This window comes from Hyperoodon ampullatus (assembly GCF_949752795.1).
Source record: "Hyperoodon ampullatus genome assembly, chromosome: 2".
Lineage (NCBI taxonomy): Eukaryota > Metazoa > Chordata > Mammalia > Artiodactyla > Ziphiidae > Hyperoodon > Hyperoodon ampullatus.
Window position 1 is genome coordinate 176,459,305 of NC_136915.1, and position 27,172 is coordinate 176,486,476.

At 36.7% G+C, this 27,172-nt stretch overlaps 1 protein-coding gene across 1 annotated transcript in view; it reads left to right on the forward strand.

Annotated features, from left to right (window-relative positions):
* ENAH (ENAH actin regulator) overlaps positions 1 to 27,172 on the forward strand; it is a gene marked incomplete at its 5' end in the record, with an annotated part of 151,982 nt that overhangs the window by 105,680 nt on the left and 19,130 nt on the right. Inside the window, 5 exon segments of the mRNA XM_079723941.1 lie at positions 1,846 to 1,902; positions 6,769 to 6,853; positions 22,230 to 22,534; positions 23,737 to 24,519; positions 26,495 to 26,802. Coding sequence (XP_079580067.1) covers positions 1,846 to 1,902; positions 6,769 to 6,853; positions 22,230 to 22,534; positions 23,737 to 24,519; positions 26,495 to 26,802 — 1,538 coding nt within the window.

The window sequence follows — 27,172 nt, forward strand, 5'->3', positions numbered from 1 at the left end:
CCAAGTGCAAGAATGTTGCATAATAGTTTAAACTGACAAGATTGGGGATTTGGGGTCTTACGTGGTAGTAATAATGTTTTACCTAAATTCTGACGATTGTCAGATGACTTTTTACCAAAGTGATCGGTAATGGAATGTGGCAGTTTCTTTGCTGTCAGAGACGAGATAATTTCTCAGGTTTTTCCTGTAAGTTTTTAATATTTTCCTTATTTTTTTTCCTCCTTTAAATATGAATGAAAGGAACTGAAGGGTAAAACCTGAAGACTAGGCATGTTTATTTAATAAAGGCTTTATAGAAGTAGTCATTTACAAACATCGGTAAGACAGATTTTTAAAAAAGTTTAAACAAAATATAATTATTGAAAATCTTCTAAATGGTTTATCGTCTTTGGCATGATCCGATTAGGCTAGTAGACATTTTATATGTATGCCTGTGGTCTTTTTTATGTCATTACTGTAAATATTGTGCATGCGACTTTAATAATAATTGATTAAGTGGGTGGAAGTACTTAGGAAAGGTGACATTCAACAATCTTATTTATTTTGTGTTTGAAAATATCTGCTGTATTTAATATCTTTAAAACAAGACTTAAACGTAATTGGACTATATTAAATCTAATTTCTAAAAAACAATAAAAAATTCTCTTATTTAAGATTTATTACCATTTTCAATTTGTGCATTCTTTAAATATAAATTGGTTTGGTTTTGATTCTATGCAAACTTTTAGTTAGAATAAATTGTATTATTTAAAGAATACAGTTTTAAGGGAAATCTAAATTACTGTCTTGTTTGCCTTTATGTAGTCTTTCTTAAGTCAATATATTTTTAACTTGTTTATTGTTTCTTGATTAATACTAATGGAAAGAGAAAATCTTTCCTATGCTGAAAAGAATTTCTGTAGTATTTTATTTATAGAAAAGTATTGATGTAAAGTTTTGAATGTCACTAATGTAAAACTAAAAGAAATTTAATTTTTGTTTTTCCCACCCCAGTTTTGAGTGTCACCTTGCTTTTGTAAAAGCCTTTCCCCTTTTCATAAATTATCATCTCCTTCTCATTGAATTTTTTCACTTAAAGAGAATTTACCTCATTAATACTTAAGGTAAATTTTAGTACAGGCAACCTAAATATTAAATGGCTTTTTGAGGTGGCCACACATTTTTTAACAAGATTTTGTCAAATTCGTATGCATATATACATATTGAAGAAAAAAGGAAAATAAAATGTGGCTTGATAAAACAATGAATAGTTTTGCTGTTTTTCAAAGATGAAAAATGAAGATATTCTTATTTGACATCAATGAATATATAACACTTTAATTGCTGGAGTCTGTGTAAAATGGCTTTGGTCTTCAACTCGTAGAGATGAGTTCATCTCATGTTAAGCTTATTTTAAACATTTCCCTTAAATTTTTTTCAGCTGCAAATTCTTTTAAATGAGCAATACTAAAAGAGGGTAGCTATCATGGAATTAACTAATAATGGCCATAGATCTGACTTCCTGTATCTCAGGTCCACTTACTTTTTAAGATAATTGTAAAATGCAAATCGATTGCATTCTCTGATTGTATAACTCAGGAAATAATTAAGCTATAAGTGCATCATTTGGTCTGTGGCTTATTATAGGGTTTTTTTCCACAAATAAGATTACACATAAAAATTTTTAACAAGTTTATGTTAAAGAGGATACGTTTTTATTAAATTACAGAGTATCCAGAATGAGGATCTAGCTAGGACGTATGTGTAATACTTTTGAACCTTTCAAAGCACCTTTTAGTTTATGTGAAGTTCTTCAGATGGCCCCGTTGTCCTTTGAAGCTTCTAACACCAAGGTGTCTGTTGCAGCCCAGAGCAAAGTTACTGCTACCCAGGACAGCACTAATTTGCGATGTATTTTCTGTGGTAAGCAACATTATGTTTACATTACTTTTTCAAGCTGTGGTACATACTCCTTGCGCATTTCCATAACTTTTGTTTCCTTAGGCCATGGTCTGGTTTGTGGTATTTGGGATACACAGCAAGCTACTGTTTTATGTTGTGATATTTGTTGTGGTTCATGTAGGTGATTTGGTCAGCTTTTGAGTTGGCTTCTTAGAAAGGATTTAGTTAGAATTAGGATCTCAGAACTAATTCTTGTTCACTTCTTCCAACACGAATGAGAGGGGGTTTTGTTTGTTTGTTCGTTTTTGTTTTTAACTATTTTGTTTGAGAGCAGTCTTTTAAATTAGAATTTAATAGAATTTAATAGGATTTGGGGAATATAAATGTGATTTATTGGAAGGGAGCTTTTGCTTAACTTGAATTAATTTTCAGGTGTACATGTTGTAAGGCAGATGTGAGCTCTTATTAATAGGTTGATTTCTGATTGACAGCCTCCTTTATTCAGTAGATATCTGTGGCTTAGGAGTGAATTTAGGCTTATTAGAGTGTTTTCTTTCACTCTCACGCTCATATACACACGTGTGCACATATATGTGTTGTCTGCATGGACAAACCGGTTATGTCACTTAACCATTCCACATTACAGTTAATCAGGTATATGCATTATATGCATATCCTTCTCCTTACACTAGGATGTATCTATATGTGTACACATATACACAACACACACACGTCTGAATTCTTTTTATTCTCATTTGATCCTAAAACTTTCTGATTTGAAAACCCAAGTTCAAAAAGTGACTTTTAAATCTTAGAGCCGTTTTTTTTTTTTTTTTTTTTTTTTTTTTTTTTTTTTAACTCGTATATACGTTTTTGACTACTGTATACCTTGGCTGGCCAGATTATTTTATGAGAGATAAAATGATATATACTACTAAAATTTTATATAAACAATTCAGCTGTGTATATGTACTTTATCCATGTGAATCAGAGTTTTTGATATGATCCTTCAGTATTACTAATATTGTTTCTTGCCCTATAAAGAGAATTGCTTTAAGATTGATATACTTGCTGGTTTAGGCAAAGAAGCATGTGTTATAAATTTCCAAAAATGAAAATTCTAATGCATTTCTTAATCACCTGAGGTTTTATTTTACGATCTCTCCAGGTGACAGTTACAGCAGTGAGCCTGTCGTGCGGCTCCTTATAAACTCTCCACTCTTTCTCAGGTTCCTTAATTAATCATTACAGATTAAGTGATTAATTAGTAACTTTTAGTTCTCATTTTTCTGCCTCCTCCTGGGGGTTCTTCCAGGCGGTCTTTTGAACTAGCCATGAGTGATTGTTTGTGTTTGTGTTATTAGGACTCTTTTTAGCTCTTTTTGAAAACCTACTTGATGTTCTATACTTCGCTACTTAATATGTGTAGTTCACATGCAGAATAATAGAGTTTACCCAACTGCAAAGACAAGATTGATTTGGCCTTCATAAAGGTGAACTTTTTAAGTTGTAAAATAATGTGTTAAAAAGCAGTTTCCCCCAGTAGTATGTTTAATTGATTTAACTGTGTACAAACAATATAATTACCACATTGCTAAGTTTAAACTTGATTGTATTGTGTATAATAGCACCTATTTGTCTTTTAGTCCTGTGTTTTAAATAGTCTGTGGCTAAGTGTGAAACTAGGTCTGTGAAAATTAAAATGTGACAATAAGTGAAATATGCTTTAGCCAAAACTCAGTATTGAAGTCAAGACTGAAATGCCATTCATTCTTGGTTTAGAGAGACATTCTATTCTGATTTCCATCATTTATAAGATACCATATCAGTGACATGGACACATTTTCTATATTAGAAACATGTGATTTACATACTTTGCTATATGAATTCTAGCCAGGACAAATTAAGACCAACCATTGTCTTTGGCTGTGGTAATAGAACAGAGAAAACTAACCCTCACGTAGCTACTGTTCTTTATGATACAATAGTAGGAACAAAGCAGGTTCACTTGTCCCTTCTCCTTTTTTCCCCCAAAAGAGCTGTTAACCACCCTGTGATGCTCATAAAATATTGTTACTTACCCACTGGTTAGGAAAGTACCTTTTTTGCATTCTGTGAGAACACAAATACTCATGTAGGCATATGACCTATGTGAAGTAACTAATAGCTATATTCCAGAAAATACAGTGGCAGCTGACAGCCTTGCCTAATCTTAATTGCTGCTTCATGTTGTGTGTGGTGCCTTTGGTATAATTTAACAATTGTGTAACCTAGTAGAATGTTTGACAAGAATGAAGAATATAATTGAGTACCCGAAGTTCATAATTTACCTAAGACTCTTTTATTTAATGCTCACAGTATATTTATATTATTTCTTAAATGCACATGAATTTCAATGTGCTTGTTATTGTTAGTTGACAATATTGATGAAGAAGAAACAAATGAAATAACCAGGTTAAATATGGATGTGAGAAAATGCCAGGGGGAAGGCATCCTCTCTTCTGCCCCCCAGTTAAAGAAGGTGTTTGGGAAGACAAATAACCCACTATCACCAAGAAGCATGTAGAAAAGAATTTTAAGAGTTGTTCAGTTGTTCTTGGATTCCTCCCCTTTTAAAAGGATCTTCCTTGTAGTAAACTATTTTCATAATTAATAATATCAGCCAGAAAATATTGCCCACATTTTTAAAACCTCCTTTTAAAACCAGCTTGCTGAGTAAACTTTTAAATTAAAAAAACAATCCAAAATAGTTTTTATAAATTGCTCAAAGAAACCTTTCTCACATTCAGACATTTTTGTGAGTTGTATCAAACTTTGGACAGTTTAATTAAAAAAAAAAACCTTTAAATAAAATCAGTAGGATTGAGTTGAAATTTTGACATCTTTCTCTTGAATTTATGTATTTGAGTTAAAACTTACATCAAGAGATTTTAATTGGTGAATCTAATCTATTAATATTATTGTTGAGCTACAGTGCCTGATGTAGATGTGGATTAGTAGGATCGAATTCTTTGCGACTGATGCCAAACACATCTACCTACTGACATTCACTGCTTAATTATTTGAGTTGCATGAAGTTTTAACTTAAATACACAAACATTGTTTTTAAAACTAGTTAAACCATGGTGGTCTTGTGAGTTGCCCATGCTGAATGCTCACATTTAACATTTTTGGATAAATATAACTTTGGAAAATACTCCCCCAAATTGTTTATATTTTCTCACACTTACCCTCCCACCTTGTATGTCCCCCTCCTCTGCCAGAAGAGACAAGTAAAGTACTAAACATTAGGGTATGGCTTAATATGACAGTCTATTTTTATATCATTATGTTAATATCCGAAAGAAGGAAAGAATTCCAGTCTGTCTCCTAGACACATTACATATTTTCATTTATGCAAACATTTAAGTGCATTTTTAATTTTAAAAGCTTTATTTTATTTTATTATTATTTTTTTTGCTGTTACTGATTACATGGGATTAATATATTTTTATATTTCCTCTATGTGGCTCTCAAAATAGCAGACTCTTTTAGGAAATCTAATGAAATATCACTGCAGTTGTCATCTAATTTGTCTTTAGAGGACAAATTAAATGATTAATCTAAAAACATGTGTAAAGAGATGAGGAGAAAAATTAGTAGGTAAGTTCAGATCAAATTATTTGTTTTTCTGCACTTGGGATATAAAAGTACTGTATTATATTCTAATGGGCCTTATCCTTCTCTTTGTGAAATCTTCTCCACTAGTATAAAATAGATACTTTGTGCTTTTAACTCACAGATTACAAGAGTGTGCTTTAGCACATAGAAGCATTTATTTATTAACTGTTTTTTATACTAGTGGTCTACAAAACACTTTCAAACTATCTGTTAGGGGCCTTTGCTGGCACACTAGAATTCACAAATATGTGCAGCATATCATTACTCATATATTTCTCTCCAAGAGTGGAAGATAACTACTGTTTCTTTATTCTCTTGTTTACTGGATTAGATTTCAAGATTGTTCTATTGTAACCATAGGCATTGTATATTAGGTCCAGTCTTTTATTTATCTCATTTTATGACACATAATTTTTATATCTAGTGACATTAAAATGTCCCATTATTTAGTGGCCTTCTTTATGAGATGCTAAAAATGGGTCTGCATTTTTATATGATGTGGGAATGAATGGTCATTAGTTTCTCATGACAGAACCATGTTGGTTTGAATGCCAGGTTTTTTTGTTTTGTTTTGTTTTTACCCCAAATGAAAAGTTATTATGATTACCTGTGTTACATTAAAAATTCAGAGAAGTAGGTTAATTATATATGGAAGTTTAGCAAATGTTTGTTTTCACCAGTGCTGGAAATGCCAGGCCATTAAATAAGAATGGCAACTTAAAGTGGGCAAATTTGATAAATGCATTAGCATGCATCAGTCTAGTAATAAGGTTCTCATGCTCTCTCTCTCCTGTTTTTCATTTCCAGTGTTCTATTTAGGTGAGTTTTTGAATTCTGATTTTTCATTTAAGTTCTCCCTCTCCACTTCATGAATAAGTACCCCAAAGAGAATGTCTCATTGTCTTAGAAACGTCAAGCTTAGGTGCCTATTAAGATGCTCATTGAACACTTGTTTTACTCAAGCTCTTCATATATAAATGTTTATTTTTCTTTTATCGTTGATGTTTTCCATTTGTTTCAAGTAAGCCTTCTGGAGATAATGACAGTATTATGTTGCAGTCTTTCATTTGCTGTGTGTTATATGAAGCTTATATTTTATTTTGCTAAACAAAAAGAAGATACATTTGTAAATATGTTATGGTTTTATGTTATTCTCATGATTTTATCTCCTCTATCCAGTGCAATATAAAGATAATGTTCATCTATACTGTTTCCCTCCCTTTTTAGGGCCGACATTGCCTAGACAAAATTCACAACTCCCTGCCCAAGTTCAGAATGGCCCATCACAAGAAGAATTGGAAATTCAAAGAAGGTAAATTCACAAGTTATTTGCACCTTTGCTTTCTACTACAGAAGACCAATCTGTGAACATCTGATATTGAAAGTAGATGATGTCTCATCAGCCATTTGGAAGTCTGAACTTTTATTGTTATATTAAGTTTTAGAATCACTGTTAATAATCAAGCAGGTATAGGCTGGACAAAAGATGTTATAAAATTTCATATATGCTTTTTTGGTAAAAATCATACTCATGAATTTAAAATATTTTAAATACTCTTAACAGCATATAAAATGTCTTTATACTTCAAGCAGTCTTATTTTTATAGCAGTTATAAATTAATCTGTGATCATTATGCCTGTCATATGACTGGGAAGTTGAAATAGTGTTGGCTGTTTGTATAAGGCATTGAATATTGAACAGGAATAGTAATGGAATACAGAATCATTCTGTTTATGATTCAACTGTGATTGAATGAAATCAATAATGTCTTCATTATCTCAATGCAGTTTAGAAATACATTTGAAATTATAATACAGCCTCATTTAGGGGCAGTTTTTTCTGAATTAACCCAGAGTCTCTAAATTAGAGGCTACTTTACAACAAAATAGTTTTGTAAAATTCAGTCACATTCAGTAACTAAAATTGAGCTAGTCAAACCAGGTGCCCCATTTTAAACAAATTAAAACTTTTTAGAGATGTTGATACTGCTTTTTGTTACTAGTAGGGCACCCCTGTTTTGTTCTGGGGAATTGATAACCATCTTATAGATGGAATTTTCCAATTGAGAGGCATTTGCTCCATGGCAAGCCAGCAATTTTTCTTGTCACTTTTGATTTGGACCTCATATTTGAAATGTTCTTCGTATTCTTTATGTTGTCTTAATATATGTGTCACGTTTCCCTGACAGACCGTCAGAGGAATCTCTTGCTGTGGTTCTGTGTTGTTGCTTTATGTGTAACTCCTTAGCTCTTGAGGAACGCCCTCCAGGATCTCTTAAAGTGAACTTCGTTTTTGCCACAGTCTATATATTTAGTTAGATCACTCTGGAACTAGCCTCCAAATTTGGTGAAACTCTTTTTCTGCTCTTTAGAGTGATGCTGTAACAGATATAAATAAAATTAAGTTTCTGTAGAAATAAGGGAAGTTTAAGGAATATAATCATTTATTTGAGTTCCATATTGAAAGTTCTAAACATACTAGAATACTTCCAAGAGTTAGAAATTGTATGCTGTCTCTCACACACCAAACGGAAAAGTAATTAATAAAAAATGATCATAGTTTTATTGAGAGTAACACATTTGTAGAAAACTAGGAAGAACCAGGAGAAAATCCTGAACATAATAGATCATCTCCAGTAATACAGAGTAGGCAAGCAAGTAATCCCAGACACAGTTGCTGGAGTCCAGGACAGCACAGAATACAAACAGAAGTCTTCTGCTGGTACTGCTGCCTTGTCAAGGGTCACAGGTGGGTCACCTGCTTCACAGAGGGTTGTCAAGAACTTGCAGCAGGCAGTTTTAGTTGAAAATGAGTATTGAGTGAATTTTTAGTAATTGTTATGAGAACGCCATGCCCTCATGTATGTTCTTTCTCATTTCAAAGCGTTCATCTGGACTTGAGGTTTTTCTCTTTGTATGTAAGTAGATACTTAAGGGTTTGAAAATTGAAGGTGTTTATATTACTTATTTGTTTAGTTGAAGGCTTTAACTCAGTCATTTTGAAGAGTGGAATCCGAATTTCTGAAAAATTGGTATGAATTTTAAATTATTTTCTGTCCATAGTCATGCACAGACTCTTCTTTCTTCTTCTACTTGACACCAACCAATTTCCTTCTCTCTCATTATTAATTTCATCTCTATTCCTTTTCTTTACTCTTCACCCCGTTTCCTTTTTTTATGTTTTTTTTTTGTTGTTGTTTTATGGGGGTTTTTTGGCTGCATTAGGTCTTCGTTGCTGCGTGCGGGCTTTCTCTAGTTGTGTCGAATGGGGGCTCCTCTTCGTTGCGGTGTGCGGGCTTCTCATTGTGGTGGCTTCTCTTGTTGCGGAGCACGGGCTCTAGGCACGTGGGCTTCAGTAGTTGTGGCATGTGGGCTCAGTAGTTGTGGCACATGGGCTTAGTTGCTTCACAGCATGTGGGATCTTCCCAGACCAGGGCTCGAACCCATGTCCCCTGTGGCAGGGGGATTCTTAACCACTGTGCCACCAGGGAAGTCCCACCCCTTTTCCATTCTAATCTCATGAAATCTGCTTTGTGTTCACAAATCTACTGGATGTGCTGCTTCCATCATTGACTTATTCTAGTTTAAATGTCTTCTCTTGGTCTACATATTCCACTTCTCTCTCTTCCTTTTGATGCTTTAGAGTATCTTTTTTGCTAACTCTTCTCCTTTTCTGTACCTCTTCCTTTTCTTATATAAGGCTTTACACTTAGCTATCTCTTTTTTATTTCTGCACACAGTATAACCTTTGAAAAGTTGATGATTTGGTTGGATCTTATAGTTTTCTTTTAACTTCTGTGCCGATGGCTTCAAAATCTACAGCTCCTAATTATCCAATGGAGAGCCAGACCCATATTTCCAGATAAATGGAGTAGTGTCATGGGTCCTTTTGAGAATTTGATAGAAGTAGTGAACTACTGCCCTCTTCCATCCAGTCCTCCCACCCCACCCAACCTAACCCTTCAGATATGTGCATGTGATTTTGCACATGTGCACGCATGTGTGCCCTTACATGGTCCAGAGGATCACAGACCCCCTTAATTCCAACAGGGGATCCTCCATGAGAATTCCTATTTTAGAGCTCATCCATTTGGGTATCCTACTGATGCCTCAGTTTAAACCCTTATGATTTCATTTTTAATGTACATTCCTTCTCTCTAATATTTCTCCCAAAATTTCAGCTTAGAAAGTCTATAATTATCTTCATTCACAATATCTATTCAAGTACATTTTGTTATTTCTTTCTCTAAAAGCCTGCTGGATTTACTCTCCTGACATTCTCATTACTAATAGCTTTCTCCAGTATTTATTCTCTTGTATACTGCTATCGTTTTCTGACTTCCTAGTTTTTCTGTCTTTAAGCTAGATCCCTTTCACTTATTCCTACTTTATTACTGCCAGATTATTTTTTCTTAAACTTTTTTGCACAAACAGTGCAGGAGGGTCTAAAAGGGGGGGAGGGTGATCTGCTGCACACTTGTGCCCTCCCCTCATATTAATCATGAGACTTAATCACTTTTAACCATTTCTACTTTTAGTACTTTTGATGAGTTCTCCTATAGTAATATATAATGTGTTTATATTTCTGTTTCTTGATTAGTCACATGACAGATAGTACCTGTTGACTCTACACTATGAAAAAATGAAGAATTCTTCACTTCCCCTGCCAATCATGAGTAGTTATTATTTTTAGTTCTTCTAACCTTAGTATCTCTTAACTCTTCACTCTGTAAGAGGAATGCGGTAGTTCTGCACATCTCCCTATCCCCTTTCTTCCATTCTACCACCTAGTTTTGATAGACACATCATTTTTTTAATTTTATTTTTTTATTTTTTATTTTCATGGTTTATACATTTGCAGTCTTTCTATCACTGTCATTAAATCTTTGTCTTTATGTTAGTAGGTGATCTTTTTTCCCCCTTCCTAGAATCCTTTTAAACCTTCTTACTAACCATGGTAGTCTGAGTTTTCACAAAGATGTGATATGTTTTTGGTTTTGGGGTTCCCCCCCCATTTATTAAACTTAGTACTTAATGGACTGTTTCCATTTGAAGACTTATTCACAACTCCTAGATTTTTTTTTTTTAAATTTTATTTCTTTAGCCATTTCCTTCTCTGTTTCTTCTGTTCTCTTTTTGGGGAGCTCCTACTGATCAAATGCTGGGCCTCCTGGGTTATTTCCTTATGATGCTTATCTTTTCTCATTTTCTGCCTCTGTTTCTGTGTTCTGTATTCTTTTTTTTCTTTCTTTTTTTTTTTTTTTTTTGCGGTACGCGGGCCTCTCACTGCCATGCCTCTCCCGTTGCGGAGCACAGGCTCCGGACGCGCAGGCCCAGCGGCCATGGCTCATGGGCCCAGCTGCTCCACAGCACGCGGGATCCTCCCGGACCGGGGCACGAACCTGTGTCCCCTGCATCGGCAGGCAGACTCCCAACCACTGTGCCACCAGGGAAGCCCCTGTGTTCTGTATTCTTGATGATATTTTTAACCATATGTTCTAGACCAGCGTTACCTAGTAGAAATATAAACTACATATTTAATTAAAATTTTTCTACTAGCCATACTAGCAAAAGTAAAAAGAAACAGGTGAAATTAATTTTAGTAACATAAAATATGTTGTTAAATAAAATATTTAACCCATTATAACAGAAATATTATCATTTCAAAAAGAAGTATAGAAATTAAGATATTTTACATTCTGTTTGTCATACTGAGTCTTCCAAGTTCAGTATGTATTTCTTACACTTACAGCACGTTTCTGTTCAGGCTGCCCACAGTATGAATGCTCGAGAGCCACATATGGCTCATGGCCACCTAATTGGACAGCACAGTAGTTGATCTCCTAAAATTTAATTTTATTCTCCAAGAGCCTTTTGTGGGGCAGAGGCGGGGGGAGCGATTATTCCTTTTTCAAAACAGCCTGTTCTAAACTCATGATTGTATCTTAAGTCCCTCTTGTTTCTCATCCTTCGTTTGAATTATCTTCTTCCTATAGAGTAGTATTGTTTGCCTTATTGGTTTTACCCAAATATCTAGTAATCTTTGGTGGTCTCTTTATTTCTAAAAAAGGAATTAGGCTGAATGACGTCAGTACTTGGCTTGGCTTTCCTCTTCCATTATGAGGTTTGGGTGTCTATGGACAGCATTCTTCCCTGACCGAGGGCTGCCAAGGGGGTCTGTGCAAGTGGCCAAGCAGACAGACGGACAGGCTCTCCTTTGGGGTACAAGAGTGGGGAGCAGACAGGCCTCAGCCCCTCAAAGCTGAGCCACCTCTAGTTCTACCAGACACCCTAGCTCATCTGAGGCAGCTTGTTCACTTTGTTTAGAGGACAGTCTTCTGTGATAAACGCCATTCAAGTAGAGATGCTGACTACTAGGCAGTTGGATGTACTAGTACATAGGAACTGGGAGAGAATTCTAGACATGTAACTCCTCCCTAACCCTTTTTGTCTTCCAGAAATTTGATGATACATTTGGTCTACTAAAGACCACTCAGCTCAATTGTCTACTTTGTAGTGGGTTTATTTATACACATTTTTGTTATTTTTCTGGAATTCCAGTAAAACCTTGGAGCGGGGGAAGACAGTCTGACTGCTCAAATGTACCAACTTGAGTAAGAAGAGTCCAGGAGCTCATGTCACTTCCCTGCTCGCAGTACGGGCGGCCAGCTCTCCTCGCATCCAGTTTAATTCTTTGGCCTGACACTTAAGAGCCCACCCCATGTATCTCTTTCCTCCCTTATGACTGTCTGTACACCATACTTGGTTTCTCCCTCTGTGCTTCTCTGTAGCATTTACCTCTCTGTCCTGCCCTTCTCATCCTTTCTGCCTTGTCCTTTTCTGTAGACTGTTTTCCAGGTATATTAATGGTTTTCGTTTCTGAACTCCTGTAACTTAACCACACGCTCTTTTATTGTTTACTTTACATATGAGTCCTATCTCCACAGTGAACATTGTAGGCTACTTGAGAGTAGGGACCTGAATAAAGTTTTGAGTAAAAAGCCAAGAAGTTCAGTGGTACTGAATTCATTTATATGTAGGTGTTGGGGCATAACAGGCAGACAATATGAGTTCATGAGGTTGATGGGACCATTAAATAAGATAATACACACTCTTTTCATGCTGCCTGGGCTTTTCTGTCTGTGCTGTTTGGGAGACGGTGGGAGCCGTTCCTGAGGAGATGCTCTTTGAGCTGTGCCTTGAAGGGGAAGTGAACTAGGAGTTTCCAGTCATAGAATGGAAAAGCATTCTAGGCGGTAAGAGTCTATGTGTAAGAGCCAAGGGAGTGCACACCACCTGTGTGACGTGAGTACTGCCCCTCTCCCCCCGCTCCAGGACTGATGGTGCTATTAAATTAGTACGTAAAGGGCCTTTATGCCATGCTAAGACATTGCTTTTTAATATTCTTTCCCTGTTTGTCATATAATAAAAAGGCATCTTGCTTTGTCAAACTTTAGTATTTTCAAGTTATAAGAAAAGTATATGCCATTTTCTTTTGACCTACATGCCAAACAATCTGTTTTTGCTTATGGTTGAAAGATACTTGGGAAAAGGTACTACAAAACCCAAAAATATCTGCTAAATTTTATATAGACAGTGCTGGTCTTCACTTTGTCTCAGCCAGGAGCTGTGCATGGCTGGATCTCATTTTGTAGATTAAAAAACACAGTGACAGAGGGATGTACAGCACACTCTAGTGAGACGTTTGGTTCCCAACAGAAATTATATTTTCAAATTTTATTTTGGGTAGTTATTTATATAAAAACAAATTTTCTTGTGCTTGATTTTATTTTCAGAGGCATGATAAAATACCCTTGGGACAAGTTTTATTTCATAAGTTAAAAAAAGTAACTTTATCCTGTTACTTTGGCTATTTAACTGGATCTTTCTACGCCGTTAACTGGAAAATGTAGTAGAAGAGAATATTAATTTGCATCATAACATTCACCTGCAATTTTAGTAGTTATATTTTCAGTATCAAGTTCATATTATATAATAAACATTACATTTCTGTTACTACTCTTAGGTAAGCTGTTAGTGGGTATCAGTAATTGATTTTTGAAGACTGGTAAATGGTTCGTATTTGGTGAGCTAATAATAATGGATGGGGTAGGAGGAAAATGACGTGAGTAGTGTGCTCCTTGGGTATATGTGTGCATGTGTATGTGTGGTGTGCATAACAAACTTGATAGGGTTTTTGCTCAGAACCATAAATTATAAATGGATTATTTTAATCAATAGCTAAAAATTCTTATTCTTCAAGTTATTTTTCTTGGCTTCTGACTGTTACAAAAAGGAAATGAATTGCTTAAAGAAAAGTTTAACAACATATTTAGAATCTGGTTTTGTTTGGGACTGTCCATTGCACTTTGAGGAACATCAGTTGCCCTTTAGGGACATCAGTTGTCCAATGTGAAGACAAGAAATGGCCGTCTACTTGCTGGTTTCTAAAATTTTGTTGATGAGTGGTGTTAGATTGAGTAGTGTCTCCCAAGAAAGATACTTGAAGAAGTCCTGGGACTTCCCTGGTGGTCCAGTGGTTAAGACTCCACACTCCCATTGCAGGGGGCATGGGTTTGATCCCTGGTCGGAGAACTAAGGTCCCGCATGCCGCATGGCACGGCCAAAGGAAAAAAAAGAAAAGAAAAGAAAGATATATTCTAATCTCCACTACCTCAAAATGTAACCTTTTGGAAATAGAGTTGTTAGTTAAGATGAGGTCATACTGGAGTGAGACGGACCCCTTTATCCAACACGACTGATGTCCTTGTAAGAAGGGGAGAAAGTTACAGAAGCAAGATGGCCATGTGAAGACACAGAGGCACAGAGAGAACACCATGTAAAGATGGAGGCAGAGATTATAGTGATGCTTCTACAAACCAAGGAATACCAAGAATTACCAGCCTACCTGAGAAGGAAGACCAAGGCATGGAACAGATTCTTCCTTAGAGCCCTTAGAAGGAACCAACACTGCCAACACCTTGATTTCAGATTTGTCACCTCCCATACTGAGAGAATAAATTTCCATTGTTTTAAGCCACCTAGTGTATGGTTCTTTATTATGGCAACCACAAAAACTAATACAGGTGGTAACTAGCTTAGTAGACCAGCAAAAGCTAAACTAAGCCAGGACAGAGAAGAGAAGGGTTGAGTTGCTGTGGTGCCTCTCAGTGGCAAGCCGTTTCATCACGCTACACGTAGGAGGGTTAGGTAAGTCTTTATAAGGAGGGTTTAGCCACCCAGATTTTCCCCACAACACCCAAACAGGAGACTAGAGATTTATTATCTTCTAGAGATGCTCTAGACCAGTGCTGTTCAATGGAAATATAATGCAAACTACATGTCATTTTAAAGTCTTCTAGTGACCATTTTTGAAAATTTTAAAGAAACCAGTGAGATTAATTTTATTAGTATATTTAACCCTATACATCTAAAATATTATTTCAATAGGTAGTTGATACAAAATTTTAGAGATGTTTTACACTCTTTTTTTTCATACTAGGTATGAAAAATCTGGTATGTGTTCCAAAATCTGGTATGTGTTTTTATATTAAAAGCATATCCCAGTTCAAACTAGGAGCATTTGAAGTGCTCAATTTGCAATATACAGCTAATACCTACCGTTTTGGACAGCATTGCAGTGTAGGCTAGGAGTTGGCAAACTAGCTCACTGGCCAAGTCCAGCCCTGTAGGCTGTTTTTGCATAGCTGAGAGCTAAGGAGGGCTTGTACATTTTTGCAGAGTTGTTTTTTTAAAAAGAAAGAAAAAAGAATATGGACAGAGATACTCTCTGGCCCTTTTCAGCAGGTTTGCTGACTCCTGGTAAAGCCTGAGGTATAGGAGGCACAGCTGTGAAGGTGTGGGTGAGAGGCCATACTGAAGAGAGATGAGTGAAAGTCAGCCAACTTGGTCTCTTTCCTTTGCTCAGCTCCCAGTCATCGGCAGCCAGACCTGTAGAACTCAGGTAAGGAACTTGAAGAGTCCTCCTCCGGAAACTTGGCTCGGCCAAGAGAAAAGACAAAGATATTGACACCCAAGGTCCCTCCCATTGAAGCTCATTTATTTAAGGGCTTCTGATCAGCTTCAGTACCACTTATAAACATGAATGGACAACCAAGGATCATCATACCTTTAAGGACAGCTTTTATAACATGAAGACAGATCAAAACAAACAGAAAAAATTGAAATTGGAGGAAACACGTCATAACAGGGAACAGAAGAAAACCTAAAAAATACTGTAAATAAGCTTCAGAGAACTAAGAATATATTTTATTCATAAAGCAAATGTTTGTAGTTATTTAAAAAGAATCGAAGTGTAAGAAAATGTACTTAGAATTTTTTTAAAAGCATTAATTTTAATGCTAGGAGGTTTGAGAAATAAGGTTGAGGAAATTGCCCTGAAAATAGCTGTAAAAGATAGAGATAGTATATGAGAAAAAAAATAAAAGAAGATCAGATTAGGAGGTCCAATATTTAAATATTAGGAATTTTAGGGGGACAAAACAAAAATGTGAGGAAATGGAATCTGCAAATAAATAAGATAAGAAAATTTCCTGGAACTCAGTGACTTGATTGTGGTCAGAGGTGCTGACTTTTTCTGAAAAGGGCCAGAGGGTAAAGGTCTTAGACTTTGTGGGTCACGAGGTCTCTGTGACATTTGTTCAGCTCTTCCTTTGTAGCTTTGCCACAGACAATGCGGAAATGATGGGTGTGGCCAGATTTGGGCCATGGACTATAGTTTGCCAGGTCCCCTGGTCCAGATTGAAAAGATTCACCAAGTGTTCAGCCCAATAAATAGGAAAACATAAAAAGATCTACCACCAAGGCATATCACTGGAATTTTAGAATATTAGAATAGAAGATTTTAAAAGTGGGGGGAGCTTCAAATTCCTGAGAAGTTACTTCCAATCTAAAATTTCCTCCTCTGCACAGTTTCCTAGGAAGCTACGGGAAGATGTATTCTATTAAAATGAGAGAGTAAACCAAGAATGATGATACCATGGGAGGAGCCAGGAAACAAGGAATCCAGTGTAGGAAAGAGATAAGGGAATTCCCAGCTTGACTGAGGCGAAAGCAAAACCTAGGGACCCAGCAGGTCTGAAAGTTATAGAAGGGGAATAATAATCCCAGCACCGAAGCGGGGTGTTGGAGCGTTGAAAGTGTGTAGCCCTACAGTTAACCTTCAGAGGCAGGATGGACCAAAAGTTTCTGGGGGGAAAGAAAAACAATAAGCAAACAAAAAATAGATCACCTGATATACTTGACCCTATTGAGAGGGTTTACAGTTCTGATGGAGAGTTAGGGGTCGGTACAGAGAAAAAGAATCGAATGTAAAAGGTAGCCATTTGTAACACCAGGGTTAAGAAAGGGATTGTTCTGGAAAGTAAATATTGTCAGCTATGAGTAAGTTAGATGGATGCTGATGTATCCAAAGTACTGTCATGATTTTATTGGGAGAATGAAGAAGGAAAGATTTTAGGGTGTTAGAGGGTGTAGGAATTAAATCATTTGTGTAGTATGAAGTCAGTAGATAACTTCTGAATCTGAAAGACTAAGAAGTATTAGTTCTAAACAGATTAATGTATTTAGTTAGAAATGTGAGATAAGTATCAAAGTGTTGAAAGTAGTTGCTTCTGGGGAGAGAAATCAGAAGTGGTAAGGGTTGAGAAGAGGATTAGTGTTTTGTTATAAATTTTGTAACACTCTTTGACCTTTTAAACTATACGTATTTTACAAGTTTAATTTTTAAATTTTAATGAGGATAAAATTGAGTTGATAAAACAAATGTTTAAATGTTAAATCTTATTAGTCCAATACTTTTACTATAGTAACACGATGATAGTGTAGTTTAGTTTTCTATTCATATGTTGTGTAGCATTTGTTAATATCAGGTTTTGGTTCTTACTCATATCATTAATTTGGCTTCCTTGGCTGACTGATGAAAAAACATATTCTAAGAAACATGAGTCAGTCCTCTGTCGGTCTCAACATGGAACTTAATGTAGTTAATATCTATAAATAGTTTGCAAATCACCACTATTGCCTGAAAGTTATAAAAGGGGAATAATAACCCCAGCACAGAAGCATTGAGTTGGAACAATGAGAATGTACAGCCCTCCGATTAGCCTTCAGAGGCAGGATGGACCAAGAGTTGACCGCCTTCTCTTGTAAGTATTGTCTCTTGTCTCAGGAGCTTTGTAATATTAAAACTTAGTTATCTTGTTTAGTTTTATCCATTTTTCGTTTGTTTACTGATAGAGAAGTGAAATGCCCACATTTTATTTATGCAGTTTTATTTTCTGACAGACGTCGGTAGCATTAGTGTTACTAAATGTTATCAGCCCGGAACATTTTTCCTCATCTGCCTCCTACTTCATTATGTCAAATGTAAATCACTCTTCATTTACCTAACACTATTGTTTTGTTATACATAAGGCTGAATGAAATGTGTTTCAGATTTTTGTTATACAGGTTTTGCTTGCTTTAAGAAAAGTAAGTCTTTGAGTTAAGATAAACTAAATGTGTGCTCAAATATATAAAAAAGCTATTAATCTCATGGATGGCTGGTGCTTCGTGCGTCTCTTTGCATTTGGGGGATAGCTCTTTTGGGTGAGAAATTCAATAGGTATTTTGGTGGTGGGAAGAATTTTTCCTGATATTTTTTAAATGCTCTTGGTTGCTATGATATTAGTCATTTGCACTATATTGTTTTCTGAAAAAATATATTTTCTCAGAAGGTTTCAAATTATTGTAAAATGAATATCCTAACTTAAAAGAAAAATTAGTCTTCCAGAATTTTTCCATAATTCAGAATTAGGGCCCTCGTACTTTGAAAAAATCTTCAGATGAAAACAGTCATTTGTAGACAGAACTCTAGGAAGAATAGTCATGTGCATTTCCAGTATGTGAGTTGGCAGTGGTGTTCTAAGAAAAGCAGAATTTATACATTTGGAAACTGTCCCCCTAAAAAGATATACAGATGTCTTGCTTTAGAAGTCAAAACATGAAAGTCAGAAGATTTATATATACCATCCAATTTAGGTGGAATTATTCATTCCACTAAAGATTTGTAAGCCTGAGATTTTCTGTTTGACACACAACGTTGGGAAATATGTTTAGATGTGCTTCTTTTCAGTAAACAGGCTAAAAATTATATAGAGACTTTGAACAGTTTCCTTTCTTGCATCTTTCTTACTTTCAAATCAAGAAAGTAAACAGTCATCAGACTCTTCTACAGCTGTATGAACTGCCTACTTCAGTCATCTATCAATGAACTTGGGAGATCTCTCTGGCACTGTGCTCTTTCCCTACATCAGTAGATACTCTTTTATTTATAGACTGAAAACCCAGAATATTATGACATATGGAACAATCTAGGACAACTAGGACACCCTAGTTGTAAATGCTGTTATTTAATAATTCTTTCAGATTCACTTTACTCGTACCTGGCCTTCTACTTGTGCTTTAAGCTTACTTTTTGTGTTAAAAGCATTATATGGTGTAGAGAAGCAGCCATTAACTTGGGGGTAAAAAAACTAAGAACTTGGACAAGAAATGAGATGTAGTCTTAGAGTACTGTGTGGTTCAGCTGGGAACAGTGTTTACATTATCATATTAATAATGTAAACTCTGAATATTGACTTAACCAGAAATCAGTATTCTCCCATGACTATATTGGGAAAAGCCTGTGTGTGGTGAGGGAGTTATAAGAGATATCTTAAAAGCCAGTAGACATGTATAAAGTTAAAATAATCAGAAGAATTGACATATCTAAAGAAACAGCCAAAAGAATTGGTAGTAATTATCTCTGATATGTTGGAAACTGGGGTGGGAGGGTTGGAACAATGAGCTGCTATTTTTTTCTTACAAACTTAAAAACTATGTGCTTGTATTATTTTGATAAAATAAAATGAAAGAGGTGGCACAGGAATGTAACAGGACCTAATAAATTGGATTTTTTAATCATAGATCTTGGTGCAGCTACATTAAAAGTTAAATACTTTCCCTTAGCTTCTGTTTTCAAATATATTCTAATTAGAATAATATGGGTATATCTTTTGTCTTCTGGACCCAAGAGATTGCTTAGAGTATTATTACATTTCACGTGCTCTTATTTTTTAATGCATGTTGTGTATTTCAAATGTAATATAAGCCCTAGCTGAGTCTATTCATTAGATGCAGGTTATTCAATAATAATAACTTCATCTAATTTATTATTAAAAACATTCTTCTGAATATACCTAATTTCTTGCCCTCATCTCTACAGTGATATTGTTATCCCTCAGAAACTTTGACCCCTAATTTATCAAGTGATATAATGAAGTCAGTACTGTACCGTAAAAATCAGATTTTATTATTTAGTTGTCAGTATTTTAAGCAACTGTTGGGTTGGCCAAAAAGTTCATTTGGGTTTTTCGGTAACATCTTACAGAAAAACCCGAGCGAACCTTGTGGCCAGCCCATAATCAGCACTACCATAGGTGTCTTCTGTTTTCCTCTTGCACTGATGAAGTACGATGATCTGTCCAGAGAGAAGCTTTGTGTTGTTGTCCCAGGAGTGGGATTGGGCTTCTCCTTTGTTTTATAGTCAGTTCAGGAACCATGTAGGGGAGGGATTTCTGGAAAGGTCTTACTGGCTTATTGGTAGTGTTGGGAGGAGCAAAGGGCAGCACGCGCATCCTGTCATGAAGCTCAGCCTCCACTCACAATCCAGCCAGTTTATTAGCCAGTCCAGGGAAAGTCTCAGTTTGAAACCTCCAAATAAATATTACTATAGCTCCCATTTATTGAGTTCTTATGCTTCAGGTACTTAGTAAAGAGCTGTCGCGGTATTATCTCATTTAATCTTCCCCACAATGCTGTGAAATACTTTATGCGTAAGATGAGTGTAACTTTTTTTAAATCTTAGGGCGAGTTAATTTTTTTTAATTAATTAATTTATTTATTGGCTGCATTGGGTCTTTGTTGCTGTGCGCAGGCTTTCTCTAGTTGCATTGAGCGGGGGCTACTCTTCGTTGCGGTGCGCTGGCCTCTCATTGCAGTGGCTTCTCTTGTTGTGGAGCACAGGCTCTAGGCGTGTACGCCTCAGCAGTTGTGGCACGCAGGCTCTAAAGCACAGGCTCAGTAGTTGTGGCACACGGGCTTAGTTGCTCCGTGGCATGTGGGATCTTCCCGGATGTAGGTCACTACTTCACATGTCAAGCCCAAGATGAGTTTCCTATGAACTAAGGATTTTATTGTAAAAAATAAAAGTATGAAAAGAAAGTGTTAATAATTATATAATCTTGCTGTGGGACAGGACTGCCTAAGAAGGATATCAAAAGCAGATCACATAAAGGAATAATATTACTAGATTTTCTAGGTAAAATTAAAAGCCATATTACAAAACAAAACTTTAAAAATCAAAGACATTAAAAAAAGTGATAAAAGTTAGTGCATATGACTAACGTGTGACAAAGGGTTATTATCTTTAATATAGAAAAGAACTCTTTCAAATGAATATGGAATATTAACTATCCCCAGAGAAAACTGGTCAAAGAACATGTGCAGTTAATACTAACACAAAAATCAGTAAGCAGATTGCAAAGTACTTAACCTCAGAAGTAATCAAATAAATGAAAATTGTTGTATGAGATCAGTCATATTAGCAAAGATTAAAAGCAATGATGGTGTTCAGTATTAGTGAGGGGAAAGGAAGGTGGGCGTTCTCATATACTGTTGGGCTTCTGTTCCTGAAGACAGTTTGGAACCGTGTGTCCAAAATCTTGATATTTGTATCTTTTCATTTAGCAAATGTGTGCCTCTGGTGATGATCCTTAAGAAGCAGGTAGAAAACGGTTCAAAGATACATGAAGATAAATGTTTATTGTAGTATCAGTAATAGTATTAGGCAAACTTATATAGTACCATAGGAGACTGCTTAAACTATGGACACCTAAACAATGGAATACTACTCAGTCGTGAAAAGTAAAGGTACAAAACTGTACTTAGTGCCTTAGAATACCTTTTACAATAAATTAAGTGGGAGAGAAGAAAACAGATTTCAGAGTGGTAGGGACATATTCTAATTTATTTGGTTTTTAAGGTTTATATGCATATTTTTACATGAGGAAAAGTCTGGAAGTATGAATGCCAAAATGTTAATTATACTGACCTCTGGATGTGAGACTTAATATGATTTAAAGTTTATTTCTTCTTAAGTCTGTTTTTTTTTCCCATTCACCAAACATTTATTGAGCTAGTGCTGTGACTAGCCATTGCATTTTCTAAAATGATAAAATATAATTTATACAGTAAAAATTTGATGTTTTAGGGAGGTAGTTACAATTTAGAGATATTTCCATTAAATGATTGAAATAATGTCTTGGTCATTAAAGTGGTATGTTCAGTTATTCATTTATTTGCAGCACTTTATTCATGAAAAGTACAGAATAAAATGAGACATTAGTGTAATGTGCTGAAGCAGCCCAAAATGATCCTAATAAGAGAAATTATTTTCATTCGTATGAAACATAAGCCATCTCTGTCTAACGTAGTCTTTCTTCACGTGGAAAGAGAGATGTTGATTGCATGGTCTACACTGCTTTGTATTTAAATCAGAAATAAGGTTCTCATAGGTTCACTGTGAAAAGAATGGGTTTTTAATGGTGAGTAGCCACAGTTGCATATTTTTAATTTCTTAATTTCAGGCAACTACAAGAACAGCAACGACAAAAGGAGCTGGAGCGGGAAAGGCTGGAGAGAGAAAGAATGGAAAGGGAGAGATTGGAGAGGGAGAGGTTAGAAAGGGAAAGGCTGGAGAGGGAGCGACTAGAACAGGAACAGCTGGAGAGAGAGAGACAAGAAAGGGAACGTCAGGATCGTCTGGAGCGAGAGAGACAAGAGCGGGAGAGGCTGGAGAGACTGGACCGGGAAAGGCAAGAACGAGAGCGGCAAGAGCAGCTAGAAAGGGAGCAGCTGGAATGGGAGCGAGAGCGAAGAATGGCAAACGCCGGTAAGAAGTTTCCCGATTGTTCCGTGTTCCTGATGTCTGAGCTTGGATGGCAGTGGCATTTTGTGTATTCGTGTATTGGAATATTTCACATTTGAGGTGCTTGGGATTAAGCAATACGATTTGAAGTTAGAACAAATATGTGGCTATTGCTGCTTTAACATTTTCTTTTTTTATTTCTATTGCTTTTATTGCTTGGAGACTTAAAGAAAGCTCCAGGAAATTTTTATTCTGGCATTCTAATTCTTGGAACTCCCTCTAAATTGGCTATAAAGTGTAAGTGTGTTTTTATGGGAAATTTTTATATTAGATGTATTCCAAATACATTTCCCTTCTGAGAGTGCTTAAATTGTCTTGAATACCGTAGCATTCCAGAAATTTGTTTGATTGTATTCTAAAGTTTTTGAAGGAGGCATTAAAAACAGTAGGTTAAAAAGTATCCTCTCTAGAGCTGACTAGTAATTTAAATATATGCAAGTATTGTGAAAAATTAGTAAAAGTTACTAAATCTGATGGAATTTTATTGAAAGACATAAGGGTTAAGATATGACTGAAAATTTGAGGTATTTTGACATTTCATTAAAATTAACATTTATTATAGGATTTAAGAATTATTATTTTATTCCATATGACCTATATCTAAAGTTTCAACGTGGGTTGATTAAATACTGTTTGATTGGTTTGTTGTTTGAGTTCATTCATTTGCTTTTGATTGCCTAATTGTTTTCTGGAGTTATAGCCAACAAAACAAAACTTTTCCACAAATAAGCATTGAATTTGGGGGTTTCTAGCCCTTTATGATAAACTTTTTGCTAGTTTCTCTCTTTATTATTTAAAAAAAAACAACTAAGCTTACTCTTCTTTGTGGTCTTATTCATGTAATGTTAATGTCCTTTTAGTGGATGAAATAATGAAAATTAAGACTACGATATTTTTCTTGTAAAGAATAAGCTAATCAGTTTAATTTATCAGTCAACTTGTTAGAGTAAAAGAAAACTTGTCCTCTTTTGGATCTCAAAATGTATTTATAAGTTAAGACATGTTGGGGTGAAATTAGTTATTTGCCCATGTGCTTATTCTCTGGTACTAACTGTAGTCTACATTTGTACATTTTGTCTGAATGCTGGTTTTGTGGCTTTACTAGCTCCCTTTTTCTCTCTCCTTTTTTATCCTGTCTTTCGCCGCTGCTTTCCACCTCTGTCCAGCTCCATCCTCCGACAGCTCCCTGTATCATGCTCCACTTCCTGAGTATGCCAGTTGCCAGCCTCCTTCAGCACCTCCTCCATCATATGCTAAAGTCATCTCAGCTCCAGTGTCAGAGGCCACTCCTGATTACGCTGTAGTGACCGCTTTGCCACCCACTTCCACACCCCCTACACCACCACTTCGACACTCCGCGACACGTTTTGCAACATCTCTAGGTTCAGCCTTCCACCCTGTTCTTCCCCATTATGCTACAGTTCCTCGTCCTCTGAACAAAAACTCTCGACCTTCTTCTCCTGTGAACACACCCTCTCCTCAACCTCCAGCTGCGAAGCCCTGTGCCTGGTCTACTTCCAGTTTCTCGCCCCTCCCTCCGTCTCCTCCAGTAATGATTAGCAGCCCCCCAGGCAGAGCTACTGGTCCAAGGCCTGTCCTCCCCGGTTGTGTTTCTTCTCCTGTGCCCCAGAGGCCTCCATCACCAGCGGCCCCCAGCGGGCTGCTCGACTCTGTCCCGTGTCCAGTGTCTCCACCGCCTACCTCAGGGCCAGCAGCGCTGCCACCGCCTTCCCTCGCACCACTCTCACACTGTGGATCTCAAGCCTCTCCTCCTCCAAGCACCCCTGTTGCCTCAACTCCCTCATCCAAGCCTAGTGTTCTCCCTTCTCCCTCTGCAGCTGCCCCTGCCTCTGTGGAGACTCCTCTAACCTCTGTGCTGGGAGACTCCTCTGCTTCTGAGCCAGGCTTGCAGGCAGCCTCTCAGCCGGCCGAGACTCCAGCCCAGCAGGGTAAGGCTTCCGTTATTGCGACTAACAGCTAATCACTTGGAAATGTTACACGTCCACAGCTTTAATTGCCTAGAAGAATGGGGAGGATGGTTTTTGAAAAAAGGCGAAGGTGGGTTCTTTTCTGTTGGATTAATTGCATTTGGAGGATCAGTATGAGGGATTTCCATATTGAACTAGATGTGGATATCTTCTGCAGTGTCATAGTCAGAAGTGTTATTCAGTATTTAAGGGCCTCTGTATGTTTCTTTTCATTTTCACTAGGAAAACATGACTTGATACATTAATCCACACAATAAATATATTGATATAATCAAACTTGTCTTCCTTTAATTTCTGGGAAACACAGAGATTATATTTAGTGCCCAACTATAGTCGTTAGATGTGTCATCCAGGAGTCTCCTCTGGGACAGTTCTGATCTTGGACCCTATTTCGTTTTGGCCTCTCCTGTACATATTGGGCTTCTCATATCAGACTTCAGGGATGGGTGCCACCCTAAGCCCTGGGGAGCAGCCCAACTTTGCACAAAGGGTGGAGAGGATAGCAGGCTTGATATGTGCCCCAAAGGGTTCCATGGTCCAAAATTCCAAGAAGTAGCAGGCTGAAGGGATAGTTGGGAGAGGATAGCATCCTCTACAGTTACCCTCCACTCCCCATGCCTGAACTTTGCTGTCACAGTGACAGGGGAGGGAGGATATAATCTAAGTATGGATTATTTGTAAGCAGAGAAGGACCTGGTTCTATAAGTAAATAAGAATATGCTTAACCTGCTCCCTTTTAAAATAGGATTTAGGGAGGATTACAGGAAGGAATATGACAACAAATTTGTACTTACAAAGGAATGGTGTTATAGTCTGGATTTAAAACATTTATTTTAAAAAAATCTTAGTTCTTAAGGGGTTGTTATTGCTATGTGTATATTTTTCATGTTGACTTACTGAATTTGCTTAAAGGTTGAGTCACAACTCTAGTAGGTGCAGTTCAGTATCATTGTGAAAGTGATTCTGGAACAAGAGAGACACAGTTAGCCTGACAGAGTCCAAAGGCCCACCTCCTGTATCCTCAGAGCTCTGATGACCCCTCATGCAGCCCATCACTATATTCTTCCAGCAATTTATGATTCCAGCTTGTGTAACTGTTCAAAGTTAACAGTTTCAAAAAACTTACCACCCAGTTTGCAAATACCATTTTATTTGTCCTAAAATACCCCTTTAAGCCTTAAGGAAGGGGGAGGACCTACAGGGTCAGTCTCCTGGTTCCTGTTCTTGTCCACTCCTTTGTGATTTTACAAGATCTGGACATTTCTCTCTTAAACCTCTGTCTTCTGTACTTCCAATTCTATGTCTCCTAATTATTTCTGATAGTTGTTTTGAGGTTTTACTTTGTTCTAGTAGATTCCTTTACTTCAATGATTCTCCATTCTCTTTATACATTGTTTTTAAATGTGGAATATTTTTGAGATATTGAAGCCTGGGACCCACCCTTCTTTCATGTTCTCAATTCAGCCACTTTGGAAAGCAAGTAACTCTATGCTTTCACTGTTGTAGAATTTATTGTCTCAACCCTCAAGGTTTACCCAGATTATTTTGGTCTGTTGTTTTGAACAGCACTAACTGCCATCCTGTACATTCATTTGTCTTTTCAGGGATGCTGCCTCTGTCCCACATTTTATAAGCATTTATTTTGTTTTTTACCAAAATGCCCGTGAGCAAAGGAAAAAAAAAAAACTAATTTAGACGATCTGTTGCAAAGTTCTATTAATGAAGCTCTAACAGTAAAGGGAGTAGTTATACACTTTGGCCGTAATTGTTAGTATTTTTTTAAGACTGATTTGGACTTTCAATGTTATGATAAATTGAACTCATTAATTTGTACTAAATGTTCAAGTTAATTGAGCATGTCATTCTACATGCTTTTCCTCCTGAGGTAGTGTCACTTAGCTCTGTTGTTGACGGTCTTAACATTTCTTTCTCTCAGGCATTGTCTTGGGACCACCTGCACCTCCACCCCCTCCTCCACTCCCGCCAGGTCCTGCCCAGGCATCAGCCGGACTTCCTCCTCCCCCAGGACCCCCTCCACCCCCTCCGCTTCCGTCCTCAGGGCCCCCGCCTCCGCCTCCTCCTCCACCGCCTCTTCCTAATCAAGTACCCCCTCCTCCCCCCCCACCTCCTGCCCCTCCCCTCCCTGCATCTGGATTCTTTTCGGGATCCATGTCTGAAGACAATCGCCCTTTAACTGGACTTGCAGCTGCAATTGCTGGAGCAAAACTTCGAAAAGTGTCACGGGTAAATGCACCTCCTCATTAATTGTATTTTTTATGTTATGCCTTATTCTGTCTCAGTATCTAAAACATCGAATTTATTGTATTCTGATTTTACGAACCCTATGTTATTAACTTCATTGACTAAAAAACATGTGAAGTAACTTAAACTTAATTAAAGTTGCAAGAATCAGAGTTTCTGTAACATTCACCACTTAACATTTTACCACATTTGCTTTATTATTCTTTGTGTATGTTTCCTTCTGCATAAACAGACACACACACTCTCTTTTTGTCTGAATTGAGAATAAATCAGAGACACCTTGCCCCATTTCCCTAAATACTTACCTCTGTATTTTGTAAGGACAAGGACATTCACCTACATGACCACAGCA